Here is a 21,117-nt window from a genome sequence, read left to right as displayed (position 1 = left end):
GAGTCATCAGAGTTATCAAGGTGGCTGCACGACGTTCGCAGCACTGTTTCCTTCCTCTCATTTTCATTATTGTATTTAGTACATTTTTAGACTCTTGTTGTATATAAACCTTGGTAGATGCTCATGACTAATAACACTCCGATGCTAGACTTGTGTAATTATTCCGTATTTTTCTTTTAAATGTTCATTATGAGATTATTGGTTTATAAATGGTATAAAAACAACTTTTATTGGAAAATGGTTGATTTGGGAATTGTGTCGGTTGGCCTTGTCTTCACAAGAGGTGCCATCACGACCGGGTTCGGTTTGGGGTCGTGACAATCACTGTGGTGTACTCATTCCCTTTCTGCGCATGTTTTTCATGTGCAGATCCAGGTACCTTGACTCAGACTTACCATCCTTGAGGTGAGGCGACCCTTCAGAGACTTCGAGGTATATCTGCCGTGTCCGTAGACCAAGGAGTCTCTCTTTATTCTCTCTTGCTGGTGTTCAGGGGTTGGTCTCTAAAGTTGGGAGTGCAGATCGCGGCGGAATCTCGCGGTCAGCGAAGGAAGTTCGCGGGGGCGGTAGAAAATCCGCGGTCAGCGGGGACGGCTGGTGCGGACAGCGGAAGGAGGAGCGCGGCCCCCAGGAGTTGAAGGCCTTCACGACAGCAGTGGGAATTCCGCGGACTGTGGAGCGGTGAGCGCGGGTGTGGTGGTTTTCAGCGGTCCGCAAAATGAGAATCCGAGGGGTGTACTATAAATACGAGGTTCAAGGTTTTATTTTATATTTTGACCTAGAGAGCTCGGGACTTGGCAATTTTTCGAAGGTTTTTCAAGAAATTCATCGGGGTAAGTGATTCTAACTCAGTTTTGGCTAAAATGCACGAATGTATTGTTGGATTTATCATTTAATTTTGGATTTGGGGTGAATAATTGGAAAACATTGAAAAAAGTTCTTAGGCCGAATTTTGGGATTTTGATCGAGATTTTGGTGTCGGATTTGAGTGATTTTGGTATGGTTAGACTCGTGAGTGAATGGGTGTTCATAATCCGTAATTTTTACCCGATTCCGAGACATGGGCCCGGGGAGATATTTTGGGCATTTTTCTATTTTCTTGCCTTAGCTTCGATTTATTTAGCTAAATTAGTTGTTTGTAGTTATATTTACATTATGAAATTGATTTGATTAGATTTGAGCCACTCAAAGTTGGATGCTCGTGGCAAGAGCGTGGTTTCAGATTGATTTGAGCTTGGTTTGAGGTAAGTGGCTTGCCTAACCTTGTGGGGGGAACTCCCCTTAGGATTTTGGTTATGTTGTTATATGAATGTCGTGTACGTGAGGTTACGAGTGCGTACACGTGCTAATTGTTGAGAAAACCCCGTTTCATTAAGCATATATATATATATATGTTTTTCCTTTAATTGAGAATACTAGTTCATGTAGTCTCATGCTTAGCTTAGGAAAGAATGTCTATGTGCCTTAATTGTCTTATCTGTCTAAATTGTCTTACTTGGATATCATGTAGCATGATTAGGGTAGGAATTACCTATTTCTTTGATGCTAATTTGATTAGAACTGTATACTTCCTGGCTGAGATTGTTGTGCATATTGATTTGGTTGCATATTTACTTTGGGACTACATAACGGTATTCTGGGAGATTCCCTCTGCCTATTTACTTTGGGACTACAGATCGGTTTTGCGAGAGATCTCCCTGCACATTTATATTTGGGACTACGGGATGTTATCCTGGGAGATCCCCCTGCACATTTACGATTTGGACTATGTGACGGTATCTTGGGAGATCCTTTGTTCATTTACGTTTGGGACTACGGGACGTTATCCTGGGAGATCCCCTATTTGCTATCTTTGTGTGTTGAGTTATTTCTTCCTGTGATTTCATCTTTATTGACGGTTAGCATCTTTAGTTATACTGTCTCATTTCACATTATTTTACCTTGTTATACATATAACGAGTAGGGCTCTAACCTGATCTCATCACTACTCGACCGAGGTTAGGCTTGGCACTTACTGGGTACCGATGTGGTGTACTCATGCCTTTTTCTGCATATATTTTTCGTGCACAGATCCAAGTTCTTCTGCTCAGTCATACTACCCGTGAGGCGAGGCGATCTAAAGACTTCGAGGTATATATACCGCGTCCGTAGACCTAGAAATCCCTCTCTATTCTCCCTTCAGTTAGAGGCTTTCCCCTGTATTTCCTTTGTTATTAGACTTCTGGAGTTAGACACCTTATGTATTTTTCTTTAGCTTGTGATTCATGATATTCCAGGTTTTGAGAGTGTTATTATTGGTCGAGAGTGTTATTATTGTATATGCTGAGCGGCATTTTAAATACTTTATCTATATTTACCTATTAGATGACTAATTTGTACATTTAAATTCCCTTTCCACAAATTGTTAGGCTTACCTAGTCGTAGAAACTAGGTGCCGTCACGACAGTTCACGGAGGGAGAACTTAGGTCGTGACAGCATGCCCGGGGTTGACCTTTGTTAACTTTTCTAATTTTATTAAATATTGAATCTTGTTCACTTGTGGGTAGTTTCTAAAGCTTATTTTAAATTATTTAAACTATATTTAGCTAGATTTGATTGGTTTTGGAGGCTAATTCTAAAGAAAAAGGGGTAAGTATCGTGGTTAACCTTGACTTGAGGGAATTAAGACCTGATTGATTTATTTGCAACTTGATTTTTGTGTGGGGACGACGTATATGCAAGGTTGAGTATATATGCGTAGTCACAGGTTAGGCATACAGTTTGGGATATTTATTTATTGTATTCAATTTGTTTCATGCTTTCATTTAATCTATGTTAATACTTGTTACATATTTTAATTGCTACTTGCCCTTACTTGTTAAATTCATGCTTTATCCGTTACATGCCTTAATTGTTAATTATTTTCATGTATCCGTGGATCCTTATTTATTGACTGCTTTTACTTACTTTGTGATTTAGTGTGTTGTTAACTAGATATTTTTGTTCACTTTATGACTTTAATTATGTAATTTCCCTAAGTATGTTTTATTCTGTGATACGTCGTAATTGGGTGTAGTTTATACATGTAATTTATATTGTTTGGGATCGGGTTGTGCGCCGCAATAATTATTGGTATTATAGTGTGGGATCGGGTTGCACGCTGCAATTGATATTGATATTACTATTTGGGATCGGATTGCATGCCTTAACGGTTCGTATATGTATATTTGTGGATCGGGTTGCGCGCTGCAATGATGAAGAATTATTATTTATATATATTAGATTAGGTGACCGCAACAGAGAAGACTTGTCATTTATATATATTTATGGATCGGGTTACGCGCGTTGCAACAGAAAATACTTATTTTACTGTATTTGACTAATCTTACTGTATCAGTGTTGATTTGAGAAGTTAAGCGTAAGTGTTATTCTGGGACCCTCTGTTATGTGTTTTTAGTTCCGGTTTTATGTTAAATTCTCATTCTCTCTATTTATGCTATTATTGCTTTTATATTCGTTCAGGTTCGTAGTGAGTGCCTTGTTATAGTCTATTCACTACTTCATCGAAGTTAGGCTCGGTACTTACAGAGTACATGGGTCAGTTGGACTCGTGCTATACTTTTGCACTTCTTGTGAAGATTCTGGTGTTGGTCCCAGCAGTAATTAGTGGAGGCTCGCTCAGATTAGCGTTTCATGGAGACTCAAGATATAGCTGCACGTCAATCGCGGCCCCTGAAGTCCCCTTCCCTATCTAGTTTTACTATTTACTTTGTTTCGAACTGTTGTATTTTCATTCGGCCATTTGGTTGTAGCACTTCTAATATGCTTTGTACTTGTGACAGTAGATTTCGGGGTTCGACTAATTAGCGTTTTGAGATATTATGTCTACTTTGAAACTTTATAGCTTTATTTCTCATTAAATTATTTTCAATTTGGTTTTAAAATGTATAGTTATGTACTAATATTGGCTTGCCTAGCAAGTGGACATTAGGCACCATCACGACCTCATGGTTGGAATTTCGAATCGTGACACAACCTGGCCTTGGAGGTTGTCGCTTGAGATCAACTACATATTGCTCGTGTTCCCATCAGGAGTAGATCTATAATATGTTAGCTTTTGTGTTCAGGTGAATCTAATAGCTTTTGCCAGATCCTTTATATGCATTAAAAGATTTACTAAATTATTTAACTATAATTAAACTTAGTTATCATTGCAAATTAAATTGATATAGAACTCATAAATTTTAAATCTTGGATCTTCATCAACATCTCATATGAGCCTTGAACCCATATTGTGGGCTATCGACACCCCATATTGGTGCTTGGGGACCGTAATGCAGCACTATTAAATATTGGACTTTTAATACATTTGGTCAATGCCAAAAAATATATAATTCGGTATCTTACCAAAATATCTAAAATAAGCCCAAACTTACCAACATATAGCCATTAATTATATACTTGTCAAAACTAGTTAAGCGCATACAAAAAATAAAACCTAGATAAACAAGGATTCTTTCTCTTCAAGAATCGCACACAAAGATCTACTTCCATATTTTTAAGAGTGATCGGTAACATAAGATGCAAGACGGAAAAAAAATTTCATGGATGAGGTAGCAAAGATGAAACACAAAGAAAAAATACAAAATTCTTAAAAATTAAGCAAAAAGGGACCTTTTTCCATGGGTATGATTGAAATTCAATGAAAACATATAGATTGGTCAATATATAAAATTTGAGGAAGATTGAAGGTGATTTAGAGTCAAAATTTGTAGTTGAAATCGAGAATAAAAATATTCTCTAACGCATATGAATCATTATACATCTCACATACATGTATACATGAATATACATGTATATATGGATATACAAGAGATACATATTTGATATATAAGTGATACACAAAAAATACACATCATCTTCTTCCATGTTCATTTTGTGTACTTCGAATTTTGCTCAAATTTCAATTCAAACTACCTAAAATCTCTGCCATATCGTCCAAAATTTGAGGTTCACACTCCTTAAATTATACCTAATTTATTCTAACAACATCCACTAATAAATTCCAAATTTGAAAAACCAAAATTTTCAATTCAAGCTTAAACAAGCTTCTATGGCTTTTCATGACATTTTCAGTTCAACCTTTCGACCCAATCCAATAAACTAATGTTTAATAGTGATTTCTAAATCAAATTAAGGTGCTCGATTCTTTGAAACTCGTTTTAGCTCACTGTATGCTTTAAAAATTGATACAAAATGAAAATTGATTGGAATAAAATGACATTTGGTCCTTTTCTGGTAAATATTTTATTTTTGGGTTAGTTTTCGTTAAAATTGTTTATATACCGTGTAGGTTTTCCTTAAGGATGCGTTTGGTATAAAGGAAAATGTTTTCCGTGGAAAATATTTTCCAAGAAAATATTTTTTGAAAAACAAGTAGTAATCTTATTCATTTTTTGGTGTTTGGTATGCAAATTAAGAAAAATAATTTCTCAAGAGTATTCATAAATAATTTAAATATAATAAATATGAAGCCATAAACTTTCAAACCAACAACCTTCCGAACCCACAAATTTCATAAACTTTCGAACCGCTAAACTTACAAAACCATGGAATTTCTAACCCGTAAACTTTATAATTTCTAAACTTCCAAACACATAAACCTTCGAACTCATAACTTTGGAACTTGTAAAATTTTGAACCTTTACACCGATAAATAAAAAAATTAAAACTGAAAAATATATTAAAAAAATTTTTTCGGGGGGAGGGGAGAGGGGCGGGGCGGCAGAAAAACAAAAAAATTAGAAATTTAAAATTACAAAAAAAAAATTGTGCGGGAGGGGGTGGGGAGAGGGGCAGGTGAGTGGTGCAAAAAAACAGAAATTTGAAATTGCAAAAAAAAAGGTAAAAAAAAATATTTTTTTTTGCGAGAGGGGTGTGTGGGGTGGAGGGGTAGTAGGGTGAATGGTAACGGAAAAACTGAAATTTGAAGAAAAAATTAAAAAAAAAAAACCTTTTTTGGAGAGAGGGGTGAGGTGGGGAAGGTTAAGAAAGAGTTTTGGAAAATATTTTCCTTTCTCTTAATAAGAAAAATATTTTCCTCCAAATGAGTTCATAAGAAAAATATTTTCCAAAATATTTAAACCTATCAAATATGAAAAAATTAGAAAATATTTTCCTTTCATACCAAACATATCCTAATTGTTATCGACTTTTGAAATCTTAACCGACTATAAATGTTTTTATCCTATACACAAGGAATTATTTTAAAGTGTACCTCAAAGACAAAGGATCTAGTTGGACTACTTTTAATAGGGACAAGTCATGTGAGAAGCACGTATCCAGCCGCCCCTTTAATCTATACTCTAGTCATTTTTCATTTGTTTTAATTTAAGTCCTTTAAACAGTAAAAATATCTAAATTTTTTTGCTAAGTCCTATAAAAGAACATATGTTATTGCATTTATTTTACATGATATTTAAAAAAATACCAAAAATTAATCAAATCGTACCAATAACGAAGAGAAACCGACATGATTGAGACGGTTTCGAAAAATCTAATTTTGGTTAAACATAATAGAATAACCGAAAAATTGATATGGTACAAATTTTATAAAATAACCGGCCGAACCGAACCATTGACACCCCAAGAGCTATCAATATTCCGTGTTATTTATAAGAAACAATTTTAATCATACCTTCGAAAACAGAGGCAGTTAATTATTATTACCGTGTGCCTTTTGCCCTTCCTAAATTCTCATTGATTAAAGTTTTATAGCATTTAAACTCTTTAATACTCTGACAACGATTTTTTTTTCAAAAAGTTGCTTTCGATTTTTAAGACCTGCAGAATATAAACTTCATCAATAGAGAGTAACATTTAAGGATCATAACACTTTTGGCTCATCCTTGTAATATATGACTAAGCATATTTAATTTTCAATTAGTTTAATTTTCTATTGTTGGTTTCTTTATTAATAAAAAATATGTTATGTGTAGACTTATTTTAGAGTTATATCCTTAAATATGAGATAATACTATAAACTTAACATAACACATGAATAATTATTAATTAAGTAGTGTAACGGTTAATCGGTTAAATTTGCGAAAATTCACAAAAAAGATGGATCAAAATTGCAATTGAACGTTAAATATAGTAATGCATATACTATAGCGACGACCAAAATTAAATTTTGTTGATATTTAATAGACTAAACTCACAAATTTCTCTAACATTTATGAAAGCTCTTGATGTAACAATAATTAGAAATAACACATGAATAATTAAGTAGTGTAATGGTTAATTTGCTGCAGTTGTGAAAATTCACAAAAAGGATGGATCAAAATTGCAATTGAAGGTTATATATACTAATGCATATACTACAATGACGGCCACAATCAAATTTTATTGATAACTAAGAAACTGAACTCGCAAATTTCTCTAGCATTTATGAAAGCTTTTGATGTAAAAACAATTAGAAATATCACATACATACAAGAAATCGTCAATTAGGTTTTTGTTTTAGTACGAGCCATTAATTTTGTTGATGGAACTCTTGTATTGCAACCCGAAGATTCAGTTTTATGTTGTCACTCAATTTTACATATTTAATTTTTGCACAACCTATTAAAAAAATGCTTGATTATCTTAATTATGAGAGTATTTGTCTAAACTATATTTTATCTTACCCTTAAACATCTCAATCAATTAATTAACACTTCACTATTGAAACAGTAAGGACATTTTGTTCTTTTAAAATATTAAATATTTTTTTTATCGAGTTAAGTTTGTGAAGACAATAATTATTTATGACTGGAGGTAGTATATTAATAGATTATGAGTTTATGCTTCTCTATTCCATTAGTTCCCCTCAATAGGTCAAATGCAGATATCAAACTTTTGTAGTACAACTTTCAAACACTAAAGAAACAATAAACCCTACCTACTGAGGACCTAAACTTAACAAACATGTTTGACTGTTACTTAATTACTAGTAGTATTTGGCATTAAAGATCCTTCATTTAATTACTCTACAATTTTTTCTGTAATTTGTTGCTACGTATTTCTTCCACTTTCATATCACATGCATCAGTGTTTGGATTATTTACCCTCCTCCCCCCCCTCCAGATACATATCTGAATATTAAGATGTGTATTAAGATTAAGACATCTGAATTTGAATACACATCTAAATCTTGAGATGTGTATTAAAATCTCAATACTAAATGATTAACACTATTTGATTTTTAACATCTGAATGTATAAAATTTATCTTTATTTGAAAACTAATAAACATAATATTCAAATGAAATATTAATTAATATAATATTCTATCAATAAAATATATAATTTTTTTAAAATATAGTAGTTGCTGGTTGTGATGGCTAACGTTGGTGCTTGCGAATGACGACTAGAGGTAGCGGTTGGTGGTAGGTTTGGTTGATGGTGGTGGTTCAAGGTAGTAGCTAGTGATAATTAATAGTGGTGACGATTATGATTAAGGATGGCGGTGATGAGTGGTGATAGTTAATAATGGCGGGTAGTGGTTGTAGTGGTGATTGAGGAAGGTGGTGGTGGGTGGTTGTTGTTTATAATAATGGGTAGTGCCGATTATGGTTGTTGATGGTGATGGGGTGGTTAGTTGTGGTAGGTGAGGTGGATGAGCGTTGTTTGTGGTTGAGAATGATGGTGGTGGGAGTGGTGCGGATGACAGGTGGTGGTGGTTGAATATGGTGGTGGTGGCATGATGGTAGTTGATAATAGTTGACGGTGGCGACAATTAATAATGAATATAGATGATAGCATCTTAATGAAATTAAGTCTATATTATGGATCTTAATCATATAGACCTATTCAGACTCATTAAGTGGTTCTGAAGTAAAAAAAAAATAAACATATTTAATAATTAAGATCTGAATAATTAAGATTCAGACTTTAAAAATAAACACACTTAATATCTGAGATCTGAATGATTAAGATTCATATCTCCATTAATTGCAAATAAATGAGGCGAATTTGATGACAAGTACAAAAAGTATTTTACAATTTTGTTTATAGTAACTCTAAAAAAAACACAAAGTCATTTGGCTTATTAACCATCTGACGTGTAAAACTTAATTGAAAGGATGTTCACATTAATAGTCAAACTGCTTCTTAACTTTTTAAAAAAGTTTGCACAATTATATCAAAATTGGTTATTTTTCTTATTCCTATTTTATTTTTGCAAGCATTTGTTTTAAATTGTTATTCAAGGTTGCACATGTAATGAAACTATCAAATATTCATTCAAACACATCTGATTCTCTACTTAGAGCTCGTTTGGCCAAGCTGTCAAAAATTGCTTATTTTATAAAGTACTTTTACTAAAAGTACTTTTGAAAAATAATAATTTGTGTTTGGCTAATTCATTTAAGAAATACTTTTTACAATATTTGATAAACAGATTGTGTTTGGTCAATCTTTATAAAAAGTGTTTTGAGTGTCAAATTACCAAAAAGGATAATACCAAAATTTATAATTATTTTTAAAAAAAATTAAATATATATTATAAGAGTCTGTTATTATTTTTTATCTAATTTAATTAAAATATAAACATAAAATAAACATATGTACTAAATATTTAAATGAATTTGAAAAGTTTACATACTATCCAAGTGAAAGAAGCAAAAACAAATGAAAAGACAAAAAACGATTTTGAAAAGTTTACATGATTCATGTATCTGATGGTAGAAAAGTTATATAAGGAAAGAAAATGTAAAGGATAATTTGGAAAATATAAATTTATAGTGAGGATAGTTTTGTCTTGAATAAATTAATTTTCTGCTTCTGCTTCTTGGAAGAAGTTAGAATTTTCTACTTCTTCCCAAAAGCAATACTGCTTTTGCTGTTAGCTAAAAGTACTTTTTTATTTTGATCAAATACCTTAAATTTTTCAAAAATACTTTTTTAACAAAAAAATACTTTTGGCCTCCAAAAGCTTGGCCAAACAGGCTCTTAATATTACCATTCACTATTCTAAGCTTCAATTAACCCGAGGAGATAAAAAAAATACAGAACTAAATGAAACTAAATACTTATATTTCAACTTCTTTTTAGTTCAAAGAAAAGAAGAAGCAGGTGTAGATGTGACTTGTTAAGAACAACAACATATATGATTGAACTCTTTAAGAATATAGATAATTATATTAATTTTGCACTTATCGTGAAATGAGTTGAGCTTAAGATGCGAAAATTCATAAAATCGATCCCAGTTTTTGAAATTAAGACATAGTTATTGTTATTGTTGTTTGTACGTATCATCGTGAATAATTAGCAGGTGCAATTGTACCTCCTCTTACTGACATAAATATTGAATTAAGAACAATGATTCTAAGCCAGAGAATCATATAAAGAGTAATTAAGAGCCTGTTTGGATATTAAAAAAAATCCTTTTTTTTTCAAACAAAAAAATTCGAAATAATGTTTGGTTATGAAGATTTTACAATTTTTCAGATCCAACTTGAAAATGCATTTTCGAATTTGAAAAACTGTTGAAAACTAGTTTTTCAATGGAAAATTAGAATTTTGGTATTTTTATGTCTTGCAAATTTACCTATATTTTTTAAATTTATAAAAGGACCCCAATCCGTTATTAAATCTATGTAATACCTACAACTACCCACCATCTGATTGAGTGGCCTTAGACTATATTTTGATATCCATTGTTAAATCTACAATTTATACTTTTACCTGAAAGAGTCACTATCACTTTTATTATAGATTGTCCGTACAGTTAAACAATCAGCATGTTTGATTGTTTGTTTCAAGTAGGATAATCAAGTCTGGATGATTTTGATATTTTTTTATAAATTATGGTGTATAAATCATGTTTCATGGTTTTGAAAAAAATACATGCAAATATATTGTAAAAATTATAACCAAACACAACTTCATTTTCAATTAGAATTTTGGTATTTTTATGTCTTACAAATTTACCAATATTTTTTAAATTTATAAAAGGACCCCAATCCGTTATTAAACCTAGGTAATACCTCAAGTACCCACCATCTGATTGAGTGGTCTTGGACTATATTTTGATATCCACTATTAAATCTACATTTTGTACTTTTACCTGAAAGAGTTTATTAGAGATTGTCCGTACAGTTAAACAATCAACATGTTTCATTGTTTGTTTTAAGTAGGATAATCAAGTCTGGATGGTTTTGATATTTTTATAAATTATGGGATATAAGTCATGTTTCATGATTTTGGAAAAAATACATGCAAATATGTTGCAAAAATTATAACCAAACAAAACTTTATTTTCAAATCAAATTTTTGTGAAATTCCAAATGTGAAAAGGATCTTTGAATTTATGTCCAAACGCCTACTAAATCTTCAGGAGTAAACTGAGCAATTTTATGTTTTAATAAATATTTACCAAATTACCATCTATATCATGAATTAATCGAATAATTTCAATTTATTTATTTGTTAATATTGCAAATATAAAACAACCAAATCAATGGATGTGGTACAGGTGCAGAAAAATCCAAATCCAAAGGTGAGAAGTGATTCCAGCTTCAGTTCAACACATTTAACGGCTGAACCGAGAAAAGCTGGCTCCTCTTATTAACTAGCACACAGGTAGGTTTTTTCCTTAATTATATATATTCTATTCTATACTCTTTCCATTTTGCCCTTTTCTGTTTCTTTTTTTTTCCTCCGCATAAGAAGTATCGAAAACTCGGAAATCAAACTCACTCATAAGTTGCTGCTTCTGCATAGCTTTTATCTATATCTATACACTGATTTTTGTTTGTTGAATAAACCCAAGCCCAGCTCTTTCGACGATCTTCTCGATGCTCTCTGCTCCATAAAACTACTAATATCTCTCCACAGAGTACTCCTCTCATCGTCTCCTCAGATCTCTCTCTCCGCCGAATCTGGAGCTCTCATTCTCTTAATTCTCGGTTCGTTTTCTCGCATTTGATCAGTAATTTCTCGGTTTTATTTGATTGATTTTAGCTTTATAGCTATGATTTTGTTTAATAAATTCGCTAAGCTTGTTGCTGTTGTGCTCTATTTCGTAATGTTCATGCAATTAATATTTTTTTCTTGTTCCTTGTTTGTATTTGTCCACCTATTTGAGCTTAGCATAGCCAGTTCAAGTGTAAAATAGTCAATTTTTGCCGAATCTGGAGCTCTCATTCTCAATTTGTTTTCTTTGCATTTGATCATTAATTTTCGGTTTATTGATTGATTTTAGATATATAGATTTGATTTCATTTAATAAATTTGGTAAGCGTGTAGGCGTGTTTCTCTATTTCCTAATGTTTATTCAGTGAAATTTGTATTTATCCGCCTATCTGATTAGCATAGCCGGTTCAAGTGTAAACATAGTCAAATTATGACCTTATATAGTCATGGATGTTATGAATTTTTTTAAAACAATATTGGATTAAATGTGTCCAAATGGAGCTGAATGGATATATTAGATTCATAAAGTGGTCCCCAACTAGTTTTAGATTAATGTGTAGTTGATTGATTGATTGATTCTTGTGTTTCATGCAAATGTACTTTATGTTTCGGCACAATACCAGTCCGAAGCAGGATTTTTCTTAAGCGGTGTCAACATATAAAAAAGTGAAAAAATGGATAAATCAGTATAATGACAAGCAGTGTCATTTTCTATATTTATTTCCAAAATTTTCAATTTGCTTATTATCTATATATACATATCTAGTAAATGGTTCGACGAAGCGGTGTCCCGTCACACCACTTGGAGCAAGGTATATCTGCCGCTGGTACTAGTTACCTCAAAAATTTTGGTGCTTGATGTTTTTGTTAATTTGGAGTTTATTTGCATATGTTTTTTTTTTTTAATATCCTTTACTGCAATCTCTAGCTTGTGCAGGTAGCTGTTTTTATCGATTTAGTAACTGTTTTTAGTTTGATTTTGAGTTTACTGCTGAAGGGTGCGTAGAGATTAAATCTTTAGCTTCTCTGCATAGGTAGGTGATAGGTCTAACTATGTGCAGTGAAATTTATGTTTGTTAGTTTCGTCATTCATGTATGCTTAAAAGTATCCGAGTGAAACATTGACTATGCTTTGAAGCTAATTGATTTCACAATTATGTCATTGGTGGGCTATATTCTTTTAGATTCTAAATTTTGTGCACTTTCCCCTCTTTACATGAAATTGATTAGGTTAACCTATTGCAGAAACTGGAGAATGGCTTCAACTTCACATCCTCCCGTGGCATTCAGTGGAAGTTTGGCTTCTAAAACTTCGGCTTCAGACCTTCTTCGTAGCTCAAGAAATGGTGTCTGCGGTGTGCCATTGAAAGCCCTCGGCAGAGCACGATTGGGTTCTAAAAAGAGAGATTTTGCCGTCTCTGCAAAGGTTCGCAAGGTAAAGAAGCACGAGTATCCTTGGCCAGAGGATCCTGACCTTAATGTCAAGGGTGGAGTCCTCAGTCATTTATCACCTTTCAAGCCATTGAAAGAAAAGCAAAAGCCGGTGACATTGGATTTTGAGAAACCTCTTATGGATCTGCAGAAGAAAATCATTGACGTAGGTTTCATGACCTAATGCCATATATGTTGTCTCAAGAGATATTACCTCTTATATCAATGTAGAACACTAAACATTTGTCAATTGTAACTGTTTCTTGGATGCAGGTTCAAAAGATGGCAAATGAAACTGGATTGGATTTCAGTGACCAAATTATCTCACTCGAGAACAAATACCAACAGGTTTGAATGACCAAAATGGCCTTCCACTTATTAATTGAAAAACAAGACAAGTGGCCTTTTGTTGCTTAATGTACTTCTGCTGTTATTAAGAAAAAGTTACTATTGGAGGTCAATTCTAGGTGTTTCCACAATCTTCTTTACAGAATATCTTCAGATTATTTTGAATTTCAGTATTGATACCATGAGACAGTACTTGTAATCTCATCCTTTTTTTTTTCCAATTTTGTTTAGGAAAAATTTGGTCAGTACTGTACATTTTGTGAAAAATGTTATACCTGAATAAAAGTATTTTAGGATAATACTTATCAAATAAAAAGAAAGTAGAAAATTTGGACAGCCCTTTTCCTTTTTTTTTTTCTTTTTTGTGAGAAATATTTGTTGCATTACTGCAATTGTTGCTAAATTGCTAAGAAATGTGTCTCAATCCATGTATATGTTATCATTTGCGGAGAAACTAATACTGGTCCTTCACTGAAATCCTTTCCAAGTGCATCATCATCATTTAATGCTCTGTATGGGATGTATTTTCACACACATGCTAGGGGGAACTAGAGAAGACAACAAGAGCAATCTGGGGAGCTCACAGGGAAATCATAAGATTCTGATCTCTAGTAAAGAGTTTGATTTTGAATTTTTGTGATAAAATTACCTACTTTTTGATTTGAGTTGGATGCTTAAATAAAGGATAGAAAAGATTCGTGTTTTGTGACACTTGCCTTTTATTCTTTTATAATGTTTGGAGAAAGGTATGAAGGTGAGAACATTTTATCAGCACTAACCTCGAAGGTCAACATTATTTTTGCTAACAATATAATGTAGCTGGTACACTGACATCTTTACTGTCCTTTTCAGGCTCTAAAAGATCTTTACACACATCTGACTCCTATACAAAGAGTGAATATTGCAAGGCATCCTAACAGGCCAACTTTCCTTGATCACATCTTTAATATTACTGAGAAGGTCTAGTAAATTCAACGACTCTCGCTTGCTTACCAAATAAATTTAAAAAAATTGCAGACTCCGTTTCTGTTCTCTTTTCCATATGCTAATTACTGATGGAAATTCTAACAATGTAAAATTGTAAATGCCGAATTTGCAGTTTGTGGAGCTTCATGGTGACCGAGCTGGGTATGACGATCCTGCCATTGTCACTGGCCTTGGCACAATAAATGGTAGAAGCTATATGTTCATGGGTCATCAAAAAGGACGCAACACAAAGGAGAACATACAACGTAACTTTGGGATGCCTACGCCGCATGGGTATGTGGTTCCATCATGTTTGAGCTTTGAATATTTCTGTACGAGTTTAGATAAAGCCACTTCTTTGTAGTCTGTGAGCCTACAATAGTAATAAAAGAATACTTGTTAAACAGCTATAGGAAGGCTCTGCGGATGATGTACTATGCTGATCATCATGGATTCCCGATTATCACCTTCATTGACACACCAGGGGCATATGCTGACCTCAAATCGGAGGAACTAGGCCAAGTATGTACACAAAACTGATGTAGCATGCCTTTTCCCCATTGGTTATTGCTAAACTGAATAGTTTGTAATGCTTTCATGCAGGGGGAAGCCATAGCTCATAACTTGAGGACTATGTTTGGTTTGAAAGTACCAATTATTTCCATTGTTATGGGAGAAGGGGGTTCTGGTGGAGCTCTGGCTATTGGTTGTGCTAATAAATTGTTAATGCTTGAAAATGCTGTCTTCTATGTTGCCAGGTGCCTCTAAAACTGTTGACTTTTACTATGAAGAAAAATGGTGTTTTATGATATATTTTTTAGATGGATATGGAGAGGTGTATGCTGCTTGCAAACTAAATATGTGGTGAATGACATTCATCATGTCCTTTATAATCATAAGCTCTCAAGAATTTTTCCGTCAATATTATTGTCTCAGCTTCCCAACTGTCTAAGCCTTGGTGGACAGATTTATCGAGTACCTGTGCTGGTGAGGAGTAGCAGGTGCTTGGTGGAATAGTCGAGGTGTGCACAAGTTGGCCCGGACACCACCTATATTAAAAAGTAAATAAACAACATAAGAAATTATAGTTTCAGCTTTTCATCAATTTTAAAGGTGGTTAGCACCTTGGCGGTAGGCCATGTCTACTTCAGAAACAAATTTAATACATCGACTATTAGCTGTAAAACACCAGACCGATACTTGAAAAACATAATCTCTGTTTGGATGTCCTAATGCTGAACCATCTAATCTTATTCCTTTTGTTCTTATCTTGGATTACCCAATCTCATTTCAAATCAATAAACTCTGCAGAAAAACGAACCTGGGAGGGCAATCTTCTTTTTGGCAATATAACTATTAACAAACTCAATACAATTAGTGAATATCCTGCTGCAACGCACCCTTAATCTTTCAATCAGATAATCGTGGTGCTTTTCTTTTGTATTTTTTGATTCACCTGCTCAGACCCAGTTTCCTGTATAGTGTTCTTGACTGTCATACTTGATAGTGATGTATGCTTACCACTCTCAATTCCCACTTGTAATTTACAGCCCAGAAGCATGTGCCGCAATTCTATGGAAGACCGCAAAAGCTTCTCCTAAGGTTGCTATAGTTAAAATTCAATAGTGTTAATCCAGAAAAGCTGTGAAAATTATTGCTGAGTATGGCTTCATTTCATTTCAGGCAGCTGAAAAACTCAAGATAACTGCTCAAGAGCTGTGCAAGCTTCAAATTGCTGATGGTTCCATTCCTGTAATATTACTTCATTGCTGTATCTGCCTAATTGATCAAAATCTCATTCTTCTTCATAACTTCCATATTTTTCCAATTAGCTATCAAATTTAAAATGCTAAAAGAAGAAGAAATGTGACTCATCTGTGAGTTGTCTTCCATTTCTGACCCTTGCAATATCCTAGCAAAGTCATAATTGATGTTTCATCTCTGAATTACCATATTGCTTATTATCTGCCTTGCAACTATTCCTTGACAGTTGGTAAATTTGGGTGAATATATGTTGGTAAATTTGGGTGCATATATGTCATTTGAGACAGAAGAGTGATTCACTTTCATTGGTGGTAAGTAAATGGTTTTCATCGTGTTGCAGGAGCCTCTTGGTGGTGCACATGCTGATCCATATTGGACTTCACAGCAGATAAAAACTGCAATTGAAGAATCAATGGATGTGAGTATATCAGAATTTCTATTTCCAGAAATTGAACTTTTAGCTAAGTTGCTAAAACACACCATCCTTGTAGGAACTTACGAAACTGGACACTCAAGAGTTGTTAAGGCACAGGATGCTTAAGTTCCGAAAACTGGGTGGCTTCCAGGAGGGAGTTCCCATTGATCCAAAAAGGAAGGTCAACATGAAAAAGAAAGAAGAACCTCTTCTTCCACCTGGGACTCCGGATGTGGAGTTAATGGATGAGGTTGAAAAGTTAAAGCAAGAGATCCTGAAAGCAAAGGAATCATCCGGGAAGATTCCAGAGTCAGGCGTGAATGAGATGATAGAAAAATTGAGAAGAGAAATTGATTATGAATTTTCTGAGGCTGCTAAAGCTTTAGATTTGGAGGAAAAATTTGTCATGGTGCGAGAAGAATTTGCAAAAACAAGGAACTCAAACGACCAGTCAATGCATCCTGCTCTGAAGGAAAAGCTTGACCAGCTTAAGGATGAATTCAATAGAAACATGTCTGCTGCTCCGAATTATGCTAGTCTAAAGAATAAGCTTGAGATGTTACAAGAAATGTCTAAAGCCCACAAACTCTCCGAGAAAAATAGCAAGGTAAACAAAATGAAGGAGGAGATCAATAAGAGGTTAAAAGAAACCATGAATCGCCCTGATTTGAAGGAGAAGATTGATAAATTGAAGGCTGAAATCGAGAGTACTGGGGTATCAACAGTTATGGATTTAGACCAGGGGCTAAAGGAGAAAATTGTGCAACTTAAAGATGAAATGGAGACAGAATTTGCTGGCGTTTTTGAATCTTTAGGTTTGCATGTCAACCCACCATCACTTCCTGATGCCAAGAGAAAAATTGATGAATTTAACAATGAAATCACCAAGGTTATGGAAGACGTTGTGAGTTCGACAGATTTGAAAAACAAGATTGAGTTGTTAAAAATGGAGGTAGCAAAGGCTGGAAAGATAGCAGATGCAGAGTCAAAGGCAAAAATTCAGGCCTTAGAACAGCAAATAAAGCAGAGTCTTGCAGAGGCTATGAGTTTCCCTGAGTTGAAAGAGAAACATGAGAAGCTGAAGGCAGAGATTGTTGAAACTGTTGAATCCCCTGAAGGATCTAACGGAAGTTTGCTCGCAGATAATGATGGTTCTAAACCAGACGTAGAAGTTAATGTAGATGCAAACCGTAGCTTTGCATGATGTGAGTTCATACAATTTCTCCACATTTCTTGGTTTCTTTCGCGTGATTGAATAACTCTGAAATCTTTGCAGTTCAATCATGATGCAGGTTAGCTACTAGCTGTTGCAAAGGATAAATCTATGAATGTATGGAACTACAGATGGAGCCTCTTTCTTCGCAGTGCACTCAAATTTGCAATCAGTATTTTCTTCTGGAGTTTATCTTCTGAATGTATGGAACTGCAGATTCTTTTTTTGGCTAGGCTCTGCCATGTTTTCCTGGATTTTTTTTTCTGTTACTTTAGAATAATTGACATTTGTTTTAAGAGTTTAAGTTAGATTGAAGTGTTCCTTTAATTGATATCTTTAGAGGCAAGATACTGTATAAATGATGTGTTTGAAGAGAAGGTTAGAACATGCTGCGAAATTTCTATCGATAGAGTTATCATAAATGTTGTCTTCCATATACTATATGTTTTTGGATGTCTGAATAGATTTTGCTCAAATATTTAAACAATCAAGAGAGCAGAACATTAACTTGGGGCAAAATTTCTGAAGGATAAGTAGAGTGTTGTAAAATGTCTGTTAAACAGTTCGTAAGATAGCTACGGCTTTGGTAAACGGTGAATGTAATACCAGTGTTTCCGACTTGTCAAGTTTTCTATTATGTGTGGGAAACTAAAACCAAGACTACTAAGTGCTTGTCCCGTTATTCTACTGTTAGATGTTTTTCTTTTACCCTATAAAAAGTATGGAACGTGCGAGGTTAACATAAACATAACTGATGATATGTTCAAAGGCCATCATTCCATCCTATACCTTGCGTCCTCGTATTTGCCATAGCTTTTACCTTTTTAAAGAAATCAAGTCCACTGTCAACTACCATCCCACTCTGTTGGATATTCATATCAATTGAAATGCTTCACCCATTGGAGATAAAAACCAGTAGTGACATATGTGCGAGCAAGCTGAAAACATGAATTGCAGATTGGACAAGGTTCAAATATCAAAGTAAAACTCAAATGTCAAATACCACAATTTTTCTACTACTGATAATTTAAAAACAAACACTAAAGTGTCTCCTTTTTTAATATAACTGGAAAGAGGAAAAATGCAGCCTGCGCTAAACCATCCTATGATGAGCCCTCCGAATCTGGTGGTATCAATTCATAGATTGGAGAATGTTTCCTACGGGCACAATTTTAAGTTTAATAAGTGTTGCTTCTCGCTTGCTTCATGGGCAACACTTCTGACCTTAAAGGTCTGCCCATGGGGAAAGCTTGGATTAAAAATCAAGACTATCCATTTGCATGGTCATTGGGTGTAATTTCCTATATATCATTGGTAATTTTTTTTTTGGTAGCATAACTTAATGGTTAATTGTTGGTAAGTAGTGTCTATTTGTGGCTTATTTTTGTAGTTCTCTCAAATAAATGTAGATGTTTTCATTTCTTTTTCTGAAAGAAGAAACTAATACAATAGAAAGACTAGTCAGTTATATTTCTTTCAATGTTCCAAAGCCAATATTGACATTAATGGTATCCAGATAATAGATAACTTACTACGTTCTGCTCCTTATTCTCCAATTTTATTGCTACTGTTTTTTCTCGATCCTGTTATGGAGCGCTTCTCTTGAACCGAGGGTCTATCAGAAACAGCCTCTCTACCTCACACAAGGTAGAGGTAAGATTTGGATACATTAACCATTCCGAGACCCCACTTGTGGGATCATACTGTGTGTGTATGTTGTTGTTGTTATTGTAGATAATAGATATAGCTTCTTGTTCAAACAGCTTTTAAATATGTTACACTGCCTCTAACATCGATATATTCACAAAGGAGCGCCAACATTTATGCAAGAACTTCTCAATGATCCTCATTTATACAAGTAAGAAACATAACTGTTCTAAGAGAAAATCTAACAGCAAGGATCAAAGAAGCAACTCAAATGTAAAATGCATAAGTATCATAATATAATATCATCATCTATCTATATCTATCTATATTATATTAAAAGTGGGAATCCCATAACTTAAAAGTTGAATTACCAAAATATCCTTCTAAAATAAAATATTTTATTAGTATAAAATAAATAAAACATCAAATTTATTCGAAAAGATACAACCCTTCAGATTAGTTACTACGTAATGTTTAAAATGCTTCTTAACTGAATTCCTAGGTACTCTCTAATTAATTTGTATTTATACTACTCTTCAGATAATAAGTCATCCAAGTATGATCGTGCCTCTTTGAAACCAAATAGAAGATAATGGCCTTCCACGAGACAGAGAAAAAGGGATTAAAGCAAAATGCAAAATTGCTCTACGAGTACAACACAAAACAGTAGTTTTGCTCTTAGGGAACTAAAAAATATGAATATTAGCATATCAAATTTGATAATGCAATTCTAAAAAGATGAAGTCACGGAATGGGAGTAGAGGAACTGAAAAGAAGTTTAAGAGGATGAAGGAATGAGAATAGTGATGCGTCATTACAAAAAGAGATATACTATGGAGCGGTGAATATGTCAAAAGACACGACTCTAATGAGTCAAACTGTGAGAAGGTGAATTGACAAAGACTATATTCTGTCAGGCCCTTATTTGGATATATTGGAACAGTTTGATAACAAAAAATGGGTTTTATTTTTTCCACTCAACTTATAATTTATTTGTTGTTTTCTTCCCTTAATATTTTATGAAATACAACTTTTAAAGATGTTATGGTGGATGATCGTCATCTCATACTTTTTATTGTGCCTTGTATAAATGCTATGATTAGAAACAAGAAAGACTATAATAGTTGTTCCTTTTGAGATATGAATCGGTTTATTGTCATACAATTTACAGTTATGTGAAAGATTATAGTTTCAAGGTTAGTAAGACGTAGATTAGGCTTCATTATTATTTGAACATATTTTTGAGATTAATTATGAAATAAATTAGGGTTACATTAGACATAATTTAAAGGTTGGTGACCTTTTATTATTAATTTAAAATCTCTTATATTAGATATAGATTTATCATGTTTCTCTAAATAGTTAATGTTTTCATTAATAATTAAATTTTAAAGAA

The 21,117-nt window shown here is 33.5% G+C and overlaps 1 protein-coding gene across 2 annotated transcripts; it reads left to right on the top strand.

The window, feature by feature from the left end:
• Positions 1-11,655: 11,655 nt before the first annotated feature.
• On the top strand, positions 11,656-18,496 carry LOC104214324 (acetyl-coenzyme A carboxylase carboxyl transferase subunit alpha, chloroplastic). 2 transcript variants are annotated; one of them, XM_009763976.1, is made up of 12 exons: positions 11,656-11,930; positions 13,183-13,534; positions 13,642-13,716; positions 14,569-14,676; positions 14,816-14,976; positions 15,090-15,204; positions 15,286-15,440; positions 16,233-16,284; positions 16,366-16,434; positions 16,787-16,864; positions 16,938-18,066; positions 18,154-18,496. In XM_009763976.1, exons 2-11 carry the CDS (start codon positions 13,193-13,195, stop codon positions 18,063-18,065), a joined length of 2,283 nt encoding a protein of 760 aa, XP_009762278.1. In that variant the 5' UTR covers positions 11,656-11,930; positions 13,183-13,192; the 3' UTR covers position 18,066; positions 18,154-18,496. The 2 variants fall into 2 exon arrangements, with proteins under 2 accessions (XP_009762278.1, XP_009762277.1); XM_009763975.1 differs by having other exon boundaries at positions 18,138-18,496.
• Positions 18,497-21,117: the final 2,621 nt, after the last annotated feature.

The sequence above is a fragment of the Nicotiana sylvestris genome, chromosome 7 (genome assembly GCF_000393655.2).
Source record: "Nicotiana sylvestris chromosome 7, ASM39365v2, whole genome shotgun sequence".
Taxonomy (NCBI): Eukaryota; Viridiplantae; Streptophyta; class Magnoliopsida; order Solanales; family Solanaceae; genus Nicotiana; species Nicotiana sylvestris.
This window is presented reverse-complemented; position numbering and strand designations above follow the sequence as displayed.